The sequence below is a fragment of the Xenopus laevis genome, chromosome 4S (assembly GCF_017654675.1).
Source record: "Xenopus laevis strain J_2021 chromosome 4S, Xenopus_laevis_v10.1, whole genome shotgun sequence".
Classification (NCBI taxonomy): domain Eukaryota; kingdom Metazoa; phylum Chordata; class Amphibia; order Anura; family Pipidae; genus Xenopus; species Xenopus laevis.
This window is the reverse complement of record NC_054378.1, coordinates 130,219,384-130,232,231: the sequence shown is the minus strand read 5'-3', so window position 1 is coordinate 130,232,231 and position 12,848 is coordinate 130,219,384. Positions and strand designations below refer to the sequence as shown.

The 12,848-nt window shown below is 40.0% G+C and overlaps 1 protein-coding gene and 1 long non-coding RNA gene across 4 annotated transcripts in view; one reads left to right on the top strand and one right to left on the bottom strand.

The window, feature by feature from the left end:
• Window positions 1-12,848, top strand: part of LOC108704388 (voltage-dependent L-type calcium channel subunit alpha-1D) — a 147,779-nt gene that overhangs the window by 115,226 nt on the left and 19,705 nt on the right. For all 3 annotated transcript variants that reach the window (XM_041561867.1, XM_041561866.1, XM_041561868.1), the window contains exon 39: window positions 312-442. In XM_041561867.1, coding sequence (XP_041417801.1) covers window positions 312-442 — 131 coding nt within the window. The remainder of the gene's footprint in view (window positions 1-311; window positions 443-12,848) is intronic.
• LOC108704395 lies at window positions 8,085-12,489 on the bottom strand. Its single transcript, XR_005961062.1, has 4 exons — window positions 11,529-12,489; window positions 10,482-10,608; window positions 10,252-10,374; window positions 8,085-8,913 (listed from the first exon to the last, which is right to left on the bottom strand). It is a non-coding gene; the product is annotated as an uncharacterized LOC108704395 (long non-coding RNA).

The following is a 12,848-nucleotide window of genomic DNA, read 5'->3' as shown; positions in this document are numbered from 1 at the left end:
TCTAGAAGCTGATTAAAACAGATTATTTGTAAAAATAACCGTTATCCATTAGACAAATTTAAAAGGGAAACTAAAGGTCCATTTGAGATATCTGTCTCTTCCTTCACTTCAGTATTGACTATTAGTGATTCCACCTGAGATGATGCCACAGTGGAGGCCACACTGCTTGCTTGTCTGTGTCCTGTGCTAGTTCCCCCCAATCCTTTTTATGTAAGAGGCAAGTGCCTCCATGACTTCTCTTTGTACTGTAAGTAATCAGGGTGCTGCCGGTGAATGTTGCTGACTTGGGAGAGATCTGTCTGTTCATTTAGATGATGAGGTAACCGTGGGGAAGTTCTATGCCACCTTCCTGATACAGGACTACTTTAGGAAATTCAAGAAGCGCAAAGAACAAGGATTGGTGGGCAAATACCCAGGGAAGGACACCACAGTAGCGTTACAGGTGATTGCCTTTTACATTTGTTGTACAGTTCCTTAATGCTTACACTTTGACTCCTCCCACTTTTGGGCACATAATTGTCCTATTAAGCTGTCCTGGTGCAGAGAGACAAACCAAAAGTCGGGGCAGTGCAGGTAAGTAACAAATGGTAGGTATAAATCTTTCATTCCTTAGATTTTTTGTTTTTTTCATACCCTTCTAGTATCAAAAATTAAAAAATAATACAATAATTCACTCCCCACTTTACCCCTAGTTGGAATCCCCTAGTACCACTTAGTACCACCGAGTACCAGGAAGGAATTGGTTTCTCACTTGTTTCCCCCTCTGAGGCCAATGGCCGAAGCTACAGGTGGAATAATTTCCTTCCTCTGGATCAGTAGCAGTTGGGCAGGTTTCATTTAGATCAAAAGGTTAAACTTGATGGACCTAAATGACTATATTTCATCATACTGAGTGTGAGCCCTCAGCAAAACTAAGCTTTACTATAGGTACAACAGAACCCTACTACTATCAGTGCCTGAAGATCCTGCTCCCTAATGTCCAGTGCCTGAAGATCCAGGTTTTCCTGGGACCATTGACCTCTTAGAACCTGATCCCAAAGCAAAACGGGGGCTTCTGCCTGAGGCTGAAAACCTGATTCCACCTCCCTGAGTTTACATTTAGCACTAGGGCAACTGCACTCTAGACACTTAAAGGAACAGTAACACCAAATGATGAAAGTGTTTTCTCTACTGTGTATCCTGTGCTTGAATGGCTGCCCCCATGGCTACACAGCAGCTTGTTTATATAAACTATAGTAGTACTTATCTGTTATCTACTGTGTACCCTGTGCTTGAATGGCTGCCCCCATGGCTACACAGCAGCTTGTTTATATAAACTATAGTAGTACTTATCTGTTATCTACTGTGTATCCTGTGCTTGAATGGCTGCCCCCATAGCTACACAGCAGCTTGTTTATATAAACTATAGTAGTACTTATCTGTTATCTACTGTGTATCCTGTGCTTGAATGGCTGCTCCCATGGCTACACAGCAGCTTGTTTATATAAACTATAGTAGTACTTATCTGTTATCTACTGTGTATCCTGTGCTTGAATGGCTGCCCCCATGGCTACACAGCAGCTTGTTTATATAAACTATAGTAGTACTTATCTGTTATCTACTGTGTACCCTGTGCTTGAATGGCTGCCCCCATGGCTACACAGCAGCTTGTTTATATAAACTATAGTAGTACTTATCTGTTATCTACTGTGTATCCTGTGCTTGAATGGCTGCCCCCATGGCTACACAGCAGCTTGTTTATATAAACTATAGTAGTACTTATCTGTTATCTACTGTGTATCCTGTGCTTGAATGGCTGCTCCCATGGCTACACAGCAGCTTGTTTATATAAACTATAGTAGTACTTATCTGTTATCTACTGTGTATCCTGTGCTTGAATGGCTGCCCCCATGGCAACACAGCAGCTTGTTTATATAAACTATAGTAGTACTTATCTGTTATCTACTGTGTATCCTGTGCTTGAATGGCTGCTCCCATGGCTACACAGCAGCTTGTTTATATAAACTATAGTAGTACTTATCTGTTATCTACTGTGTATCCTGTGCTTGAATGGCTGCCCCCATGGCTACACAGCAGCTTGTTTATATAAACTATAGTAGTACTTATCTGTTATCTACTGTGTATCCTGTGCTTGAATGGCTGCCCCCATGGCTACACAGCAGCTTGTTTATATAAACTATAGTAGTACTTATCTGTTATCTACTGTGTAGCCTGTGCTTGAATGGCTGCCCCCATGGCTACACAGCAGCTTGTTTATATAAACTATAGTAGTACTTATCTGTTATCTACTGTGTATCCTGTGCTTGAATGGCTGCCCCCATGGCTACACAGCAGCTTGTTTATATAAAATATAATAGGGGCAAGTTCACCAAGGGTCGAATATCGAGGGTTAATTAACCCTCGATATTCGACTGGGAATTAAAATCCTTCGACTTCGAATATCGAAGTTGAAGGATTTTGCGCAAAATACTTCGATCGAACGATCGAAGGAATAATCCAAGGATTTTAATCCAATGATCGAAGGATTATCCTTCGACCAAAAAAACCTTGTAAAGCCTATGGGGACCTTCCCCATAGGCTAACATTGGGTTCGGTAGCTTTTAGCTGGCGAACTAGGGGGTCGAAGTTTTTTCTTAAAGAGACAGTACTTTGACTATCGAATGGTCGAATAGTCGAACAATTTTTAGTTCGAATCCTTTGATTCGAAGTCGTAGTCGAAGGTCAAAGTAGCCCATTCGATGGTCGAAGTAGCCCAAAAAACACTTTGAAATTCGAAGTTTTTTTACTTTGAATCCTTCACTCGAGCTTGGTGAATTGACCCCATAGAGTTTCTGAAGCAAACACACCAGTTGTACCAGTGCAGGGCAGCATTACGTTATATTTTCATCACGTTAAAACACTTTAATTTTTTTGGTGTTACTGCTCCTTTAAAGAGCCACATAAGCAATAAAAAAGGGGTAGGTCACATTTTAATAACCTCTGTATGATGTCGAAAGTGATATTCTAACACTATATGCAATTGGTCTTCATTTTTAATTTGTTGTGTTTTCCGTTTTTAAATAATTCAGCAGCTCTCCCAGTTTGAAATGTCAGCAGCTATCTGGTTACTAGGGTCCAAATTACCCTAGCAACTGATTTGACTAAGAGACTGGCATATGAATAGGAGAGGTTTTAGTGCATTTAGCATGTTTGTATTAATATAAAAATAAGGTAGAAATAACAATCGGGAGTGGGTGAGCTGAAGGGACTTACCTGCGTGGGGAGACTGCTGGGCTTCTGGCAGTTGCAGATGGGGCTCAGGTAGGTGAGACTCAGTACTCATGCTACTCGCAGGGACAGTATCAATGTGTCGTATACAGACAATATATTTCCAGAGCTGAAACTCCTCCTGAGTCAGAGGGAACAATTGCGGGAGGTTAATTTATCACTCAGCTCCATATAATTAGGCTCCGCCGTACACAGGACTGGGTGGAGCACAAAGCAGCCGTGCGCAATCTGACAGTTTCCATCAGCCGAGCTCTAACACCGGCTCCATGGAAGAGAGGGGATCAGGGGCATCAACACTCGACTGCTTTCTCTCCTATGTACACTGCTACAGCGTAGGTTTCTCTGTGTCTGTCTCTTCTGGGTATACAGAGATAAATATTGCTTCTGGGTATACAGATATAAATATTGCTTCTGGGTATACAGATATAAATATTGCTTCTGGGTATATAGATGTATATATTACTTCTGGTATATAGATGTATATATTGCTTCTGGTATATAGATTTATATATTGCTTCTGGGTATACAGATATAAATATTGCTTCTGGGTATATAGATGTATATATTGCTTCCGGTATATAGATGTATATATTGCTTCTGGTATATAGATTTATATATTGCTTCTGGGTATACAGATATAAATATTGCTTCTGGTATATAGATATATATATTGCTCCTGGGTATATAGATGTATATATTGCTTCTGGGTATATAGATGTATATAGATGTATATAGATGTATATAGATGTATATATATATATTGCTAGGATATATTGCTGGCACAGGCAGTATATAGCCAAATATATTCATCTAGTGATTCTATAGCTTTATATTGGAATAGGAGTCATATAGCTTTATACAGGTATGGAACCCATTATGCAGAAACCTGTTATCCAGAAAGCTATGAATTACAGAAAGGACATTGATTCCATTTTATCCAACTAATCCAAATTTTTAAAAAAACTGATTTCCTTTTTCTCTGTAATAATAAAACAGTACCTTGTACAGGTATGGGATTTGTTTTACAGAATGCTTGGGACCCGAGGTCTTCTGGATAACAGATCTTTCTGTAATTTGCAACTTCATGCCTTAAGTCTACTAGAAAATCATGTAAACATGAAATAAACATTCCTGTTCTCATACCTGTACCTTGTACTTGATCCCAACTAAGATATAATTCATCCTTATTGGAGGCAAAATCAGTCTATTGGGTTTATTTCATGTTTACATGATTTTATAGTAGACTTAAGGTATGAAGATCCAAATTACAGAAAGATCCGGTATCCAGAAAAACCCAGGTCCCGAGCATTCTGGATAGCAGGTCCCATAGCTGTATTGCCCAGTGGCGCCTACTTGGTCCCAACTAAGATATAATTAATCCTTATTGGAGGCAAAACCAGTCTATTGGGTTTATTTCATGTTTATATGATTTAGTTGACTTAAGGTATGAAGATCCAAATTACAGAAAGATCTGTTATCAAGTACTGTATATTAGTAAATATTTAGGATCTATTATCCAGAATGGGACTTCTGCATAAGGGGTTTCTTTGCAATTTGGATCACCATAGTTCTACCAGAAAAATATTACATTACAATAGGATTGTTTTGCCTTCATTAATGGATTGACGCAGCTCGGTTCCCATCAAGTACATGTTTCTTATTATTACAGAGAACAAGGAAATCATTCAATTTTATTTCATCTAAATAAGATGGAAAACGGCATTCCTGTATTTCTATCTTCTATCATTCAGGATAACCGAGACCTTCCCTATGACTGGGAGTGATATAACTATATAAGCCAATATTTGGGTTCCCTCTACAAATTGAGTTCATTTGCATTTAACTGTATATTGTTATAGGAATTATACAGCGACACAGTCTGGTATTGGACTAGTAGAGCCTCATAGTTATCAGTATAGTAGTTATATAGCTCTCTCTATATATATATATATATATATCATATCAAACAAACAACGTATGCAGTAGTAAGACAGTGGTGGTACAGAAGTTAGGAAGGGGGTACAGTAGTCTGACAGGGGGTGCAATAGTCGGACAGGGGGTGCAGAAATCAGTGGTGGTGCAGCAGTTGAGCAGGGGGTGCAGAAGTCAGACAGTGGGGATGCAGCAGTCAAACGGGGGTGCAGTAGTCAGACAGGGGGTGCAGAAGTCAGTGGGGGTGCAGTAGTCAGACAGTGGATGGGATCTATTTGGATTGTGCCAAAGCATTTGATATACGGCTGAAAGTGCACAAGTGGCTGATTTCTTGGCTTTGATAATGTTATTTGAATGTAACGTACTCATCTGCTAGGAACCTTTAGAAGCCATGGGTACATGCAGAGGGCACCCCTGTGGATTCCGGTGTTCACCGACACTTTTTGGGGCCCTGGGCTTTCTGCTGCAGAACCTACAAGGAGTAGTTTGTAAATAGTAACAAGTCCAAAACGAGGTACCGGCAAGGATTAGGCAAGACGTAGTCGAAGATCAGGCGAAAGGGTCAAGACAGGTGCAGGAATCGGAGTCAATAATTAGGCAGGAGTAAAGAAAACAGGAATCTAAACTCAGTAAAAGGCTTCGGCAGGATCTGTAAACAGAAGCCATCTTGGGTAAGGTTACCAGGAAGAGCTTCACTTAACTTAAAAAGGAGATTTGGAGCAAATTTTCATGCCGAATGATGACGTCATAACGTTCTGCGACAAAACGCAAGCATCATGACATGCGTGGACATCAGACGCCCGTGACATCCGGGACCGCGCTGGACACGCATGCGCCGTTGGAGCCAAAGATAGATGCGCCGGGAGATAAGGGAAGGTGCCAGTCACTTACATATAAATAGGCAACTGACTACAGGATCAGCTGTAGAGGGGTCAGTGCTACGTTCTCTACCTGGATAAGGGGTCTTGGGTTCTTAGTGGGGTCCCACAGGGTTTGTATTGGATATTGGGGGTGTTGGGATTGTGAGTAATGTGTTAGTGCTTGTTGTATAATATAACAAATAATATAACAAATAATATAACAAATAATATTACAAATAATATAACAAATAATATAACAAATAATATAACAAAATCAGGAACAATGGCTACAAACAGAAACACATTATACATTTCAAGTACAAAACTCATTTCACTGTTCCCGGGGTATAGAAGGGGGCAATGGGGGGGGGGGGTATTTTAGTAAGGGAAAGTATTGGATGTAAAGGGGGGCTGGCACTGCTGGATAGTGGTGGTAAAGGCAGTTGTTGCCAAATCTCCATACATTGTGCTCTGTGCAAATGATACAAATGATACAAATGATCCAGTTCCTGCTCAGCAATCAGATCCTTTAATCACCACATTGTGTTCAGCCCATGGGGCTCAGTTACTGTTTTGTTGGCTGTTGATCTGCCCAGGTTCCAGGGTAAAACCCCAAATATCCGAGCACATCGGCACCAAGAGAGACCAGGCCCTGCTCTGCCCTTTACTGTGGCTTCTCAATAAACTTCTTCTCGTGATGGACATCAAAGTCCCAAGAGAATCTTCCCCCAGTCTCTCTGTGTCTGTAAGTTACCCACCCCTTAGATTGTAAGCTCTACAGGACAGAGACCTCCCTTGTATCTTTGACACTGAGCTCTTAATCTTAAGGGTCAGGCCACACGAGCAGATTTGGGGAGATTAGTCGCCCCAGCAACAAATCTCCTCTTTTTTGGGGCGACAATCTCCCTGAACGGCTTAAATGAAAATCGTCTGGGGGAAGGCACATGCGCGATTCGTTTGCCAAAGTCTCCCGAAGTTGCACTTTGGGTGACTTTGGAAAACGAAGCGCCGCGTTTGCATTGCCGCAGGCGATTTTCATTTTAGCTGTACTTTGTATTTATTTGTATAATTGTTATTTCTTACCTTACTGGTCCTTTAAAGGCAAGTGTTAGTTGCACAAAAAGCAGATGAACTGCCAAACAGAACCTCTTGTAGGCTGCCAGTGGAACCAATAGTCAGGGTCAGACTGGGCCAGCCCCAGCTCTCGTGGGCCCCTCTGGCCCGCTCCTGCTCCCTAGCCAAATCTGCCAGTGCAACCCCAATCCCAATCCTGCCCGATCGCCTCAAGAAAAAGGTGTGGTGGGAGGAGAGCTGGACGGGGGTTGCGGAAGGGGCAGGGGGTCCCTGAGACAGTGGCCCTGCCATTAGTTAATCATAGCCCATAATTGGCACCCCAGGAATTTTTTGGATGCCTGTGTTGCTCTCCAAGTTTTTTGTTTTACATTAGAATGTTATTTGCTCATGGATGAAAAAGTTTGCGGATCCCCTGCGGTAAAGCGACAGCTCAGCATTGACTGTGTAACAAAGAAGATCCAGGGCCCAGACGCACAATCGCCAGTATACAGTGGTGCAACTGTCAGACAGCAGTCTCCATGGGGATGAGAGCAGGTCCAGACCACAAGATCTGCTCTACGGAAGTCCCTCTCCCCAAACCCATATTACAGGTTACATACATTAGGTAGGGGGTCGGTAATTACTTTAAAGTACAAATGTAAGGCTGTTAGATCAAATGTTGTGTATAGTAAATATTTGGGCTGGGGCGCAGGGGTTCTGCTGCTATTTACACCCGAGTGTTCCAACCCCCACCCTATAACTGACTCCCTCCTTCTGCCCAAACTCTTTATAAAGGATCCGTGATATTGAAAATACTGTTTCTGTTAAAGTGATAGCGATGCCTATAATTCCATATTGCTGAATTTGTACCCACACTTTCCCCTACGTGAGCCTATTAGGTTGTTTGTTCCTTCTTTCAGCCTTACAGTTGGTAGAGTTTCATTGGGGGGTGTTGTATAACTGGGCAGTACCGGGCACAGCTGTCTGTAGAAAATACTTGAACAAAAGTTAAATATAGGGACAGCACACTCCAATTTAAAAGGCAAAAATTTATTACATTTACAAAAATACACTCACATATTTGGCTACGGCCCAGTAATGGCCCTACGCGTTTCGACCACAGAAGTGGTCTTCATCAGGGGCAAAATCCATAAAGTGTTAGAAAAGGATAAAAGGCAGAACGAATGCATACATTAAACAAGTTTAAATACCTTTGTAAAGTCTCCATAATCACCCTGCACATGTGAAGTGGCGTGTGACGTCACATCCGCTCTAAAGCAGAAGCGTGTATCATAAAAAGGTGCATTGCGATCCACATGGAACGCAAATGCGTTTCAACGTCGCATATTGTAGACGTCACTTCCGCCGACTATTGTAAAGAACTGAGGGAGTTGCTGCTGCTGTACATATGGAGCGCACTTGCGTTCCAGCGTCTCTAACATCAAGTAAATAATGATATAGGCTGGACAGTCAACAGCTTCTCATTTATCTTACATATAATTTACAGAATAATTACCATAAGCATGTCAGGAACTTCCTCATCTCTACGAGTTAGCATTACAAAATAAAAATAAAAAATTATATAAAAAACCAAAAAAGAAAAAAATTTTTTTTACAAAAAAATACTAATAAAGAATATACCAAAATACACAAATAATAATACATTTTAATACAACATGCAATCGGAAAAGTGGAGAGCCAGACAAAATTTGAACATAATCCATAATGTGCCATAATGTCCATAGTGTGTCTAGTGGAATGCGGTCCTTGTCATCATATTAGCCTCACATTCTCATCAACCCTATGATGAAAAAATCAACATTATTTCAATTTCGTGGCAAAAGTAATTCTAAGAGCAAGTGAAGCAATCATACCTACCCAGGATTCACGAGACAGATAGTCCCCAATACTCTCAAATAATCACCATATCGGAATGGCGTGTTAAAGGAGAAGGAAAGCTACGGAGGTATTTTATTGCCAATAGATTAGCTGCAATAGTGTAAGCTAGAATGCTATATTTATTCTGTAGAATGTTTTACCATACCTGAGTAAATAGCTCTAGAAACTCTGTTTGTTTAGGATAGGAGCTGCAGTATTAATGTGGTGTGACATCACTTCCTGTCTGAGTCTCTCCCTGCTCTGGGCTCAGATTACAGTAGAGAAGGGAGGGGCGGGGGAAGAGGAGCAAACTGAGCATGCTCTTGCCCAGGGCAATGAGGTTTAAGGTGAAGGCAGGAAGTCTGATACAGAAGCCCATGAGTACACAATAGAAGGAAAGAAATGCAGTGTTTCTTTTGACAGGGGACTCAGAGCAGCGCTACTTTTGGGGTTTACTGGTATATTTAGATGGACCTTTCTGATAAGGCTTACTTAGTTTTTACCTTTCCTTCTCCTTTAAGAAGCTGAGCAACCATTGGGAAATGCAAGAATTATCTGTTCTGTAGAAAGCAAGACAGATTTAAAGAATCATTAAGGCCATGAGGTGTAATTGTATTTAAACGATAAATCCACTCTGCTTCTTTCCTTAATAAAAGTGTGTTTCTGTCTACTCCTCCAACTGAATTGACAATTTGTTCAATCCCCATAATTCTCAGTCATGAGACATTATGGCGATTGTCTCTACAATGTTGTACCAACGGTGTTGTGTCTTTAGCAATTTTTAGCACACTTTTATGTTTAATGAACCTATCTTTCAGCTTTTGGATGGTCTTCCCAATATAATACAATCCGCAAGGGCAGATCATCAGATACACCACATGTGTTGATTGACAAGTAATCCTTTGTTTGATCCCAAACCTCTGTAGAGTACGTGGGTGTGTAAAGGAATTCCCTTGAATCATGCTGTTACATATAGAACAACCATAGCAGCGGTAGTTGCCTGGTTGTGGTTTTGATAAAAAATGAGGAGCACTATAGTAAGCTTTATTGTCAGCTCTAACCAAAAGATCCTTCAAATTTTCCCCCTCTTAAATGCTAACATAGGTGGTTCTTGGCACTCAGTGCCAATGATAGCATCAGTTTGTAGATGGTGCCAATGTTTTTGTATGATATGTTTAACATATCTACTGGCCGTTGTGTATTTGGTAACAAAAACTTTCCTTGCTTTGACTACTTTGGGTATCTTAACATCATTATTTACCTTATCAATAGCCTGTGATACTATTTCCTCTCCATAACCCCGTTCACGAAACCTGTTAGCCATAGTCTGTAATGAATCATCTAAATCCTGTGTCTCTGATGTGATACGTTTTACTCTTGTCATCTGAGAATATGGTAAAGCTTTGATTAATGAAGGCGGGTGAATAAAGTATGTATGTAATAAAGTATTTCTATCTGTGGGCTTACGATAGATACTAGTTTTGAATTTACCTGCCTGATATTCTATCATTACATCCAAAAAGGAAATAGAAGTCATACTCCATGATGCAGTGAAACGGATAGTAGAAGGAATATTATTGAGAGAATTGATAAAATGAGTCAATTCCAATTCTGTACCCTGCCAAAGAAAGAAAAGATCGTCTATATAACGAAAGTAACAAATAATATGCTTCCAAAAATTAGATTTGTAAATGTGAGCATCCTCATACTCGGCCATGAATAAATTTGCATATGCGGGGGCCACATTGCTCCCCATCGCAGTGCCCTGTGTCTGTCTATAAAAAAATTTTTCAAAACGAAAATAATTATGATCCAAAACGAAACATAACAAATCATAAATAAAAGGAGTTCTTATATCTTCCTTGTACTTGTCCTTTAAAAATTTGTCAATTATTTGTTTACCCAACTCATGGGGAATGTTCGTATAAAGGCTGGATATATCCATAGTAACCAACAAAATTTTTGACTGAACGTCCTGGCCAATTTTAACTGAATGTAACTTATTGAGAAAATCAAAAGAATCTTTAATGAACGATGGTATTGTGATAACATGTGGCTGTAAAAAAGAATCCACATATTGAGCCAATGGCTGGCATATCGATCCTGACGCCGAAATAATCAGTCTGCCAGGAGGATCAATCAAAGACTTGTGAATTTTGGGGAGCAGATAAAGACAAGGACGTCTCGGACAGTTCATAATCAAAAACTTACTTGTCTTCTCATCAATAACATCCTGGTCGAACGCTTGTTTAACTTTTGTAGCGATTTCATTTAAATAATGTATAGTGGGATCTCCCGATAACTCCTCATAACATGTAACATCTGAAAGTTGGCGAAGTGCCTCTGATATATATATTTTTCATAGTCCATCACAACTATGCCCCCACCTTTGTCTGCTGATTTAACAATTCTGGATGTGTCCCTGCTTAGCTCCTGAATGGAGGACATTTCTTGACGATATAGATTTCTTGAATATTTATGTTTACGTTTAATGTATAATCCAATATCTCTTTTAACATTATTAGCAAAAGTACTCACAGATTTGTTTTGTGTCGGTGGCATAAAGGTGGATTTTAAACGTAATTGTTGTGACATGATAGGTGTTGGTTGCTCAGCCTCTGAACACGTCTGTCCCTCTTCAAACTTGAAGGCAAAAAAAGAATTTAAGTGCAATGTACGACAAAATTTAAACAATTCAACCTCAAAATCAAAAGGATTAAAATTAGTGGTGGGAACAAAACTTAATCCTTTACTCAAAGTACATACCTGCAAATCAGTAAGAGGTATGGAGGACAAGTTAAAGACTATCTGTCCCTTTTGCTCCGAGTCTTGACCGGACTTTTTGGAGTTGGAAGAGTATTGTCCTGGGGGATGTGATTGCTTTCTCTTGCCTTTTGAGAGGCCTCTTCTGGTTTTTTTCTTGTATATGTTTTGGTGCCTCTCACTAAAAAAGGCTTCTGTCTCGTGAATCCTGGGTAGGTATGATTGCTTCACTTGCTCTTAGAATTACTTTTGCCACGAAATTGAAATAATGTTGATTTTTTCATCATAGGGTTGATGAGAATGTGAGGCTAATATGATGACAAGGACCGCATTCCACTAGACACACTATGGACATTATGGCACATTATGGATTATGTTCAAATTTTGTCTGGCTCTCCACTTATCCGATTGCATGTTGTATTAAAATGTATTATTATTTGTGTATTTTGGTATATTCTTTATTAGTATTTTTTTGTAAAAAAAAAATTTTTCTTTTTTGGTTTTTTATATAATTTTTTATTTTTATTTTGTAATGCTAACTAGTAGAGATGAGGAAGTTCCTGACATGCTTATGGTAATTATTCTGTAAATTATATGTAAGATAAATGAGAAGCTGTTGACTGTCCAGCCTATATCATTATTTACTTGATGTTAGAGACGCTGGAACGCAAGTGCGCTCCATATGTACAGCAGCAGCAACTCCCTCAGTTCTTTACAATAGTCGGCGGAAGTGACGTCTACAATATGCGACGTTGAAACGCATTTGCGTTCCATGTGGATCGCAATGCACCTTTTTATGATACACGCTTCTGCTTTAGAGCGGATGTGACGTCACACGCCACTTCACATGTGCAGGGTGATTATGGAGACTTTACAAAGGTATTTAAACTTGTTTAATGTATGCATTCGTTCTGCCTTTTATCCTTTTCTAACACTTTATGGATTTTGCCCCTGATGAAGACCACTTCTGTGGTCGAAACGCGTAGGGCCATTACTGGGCCGTAGCCAAATATGTGAGTGTATTTTTGTAAATGTAATCAATTTTTGCCTTTTAAATTGGAGTGTGCTGTCCCTATATTTAACTTTTGTTTGATT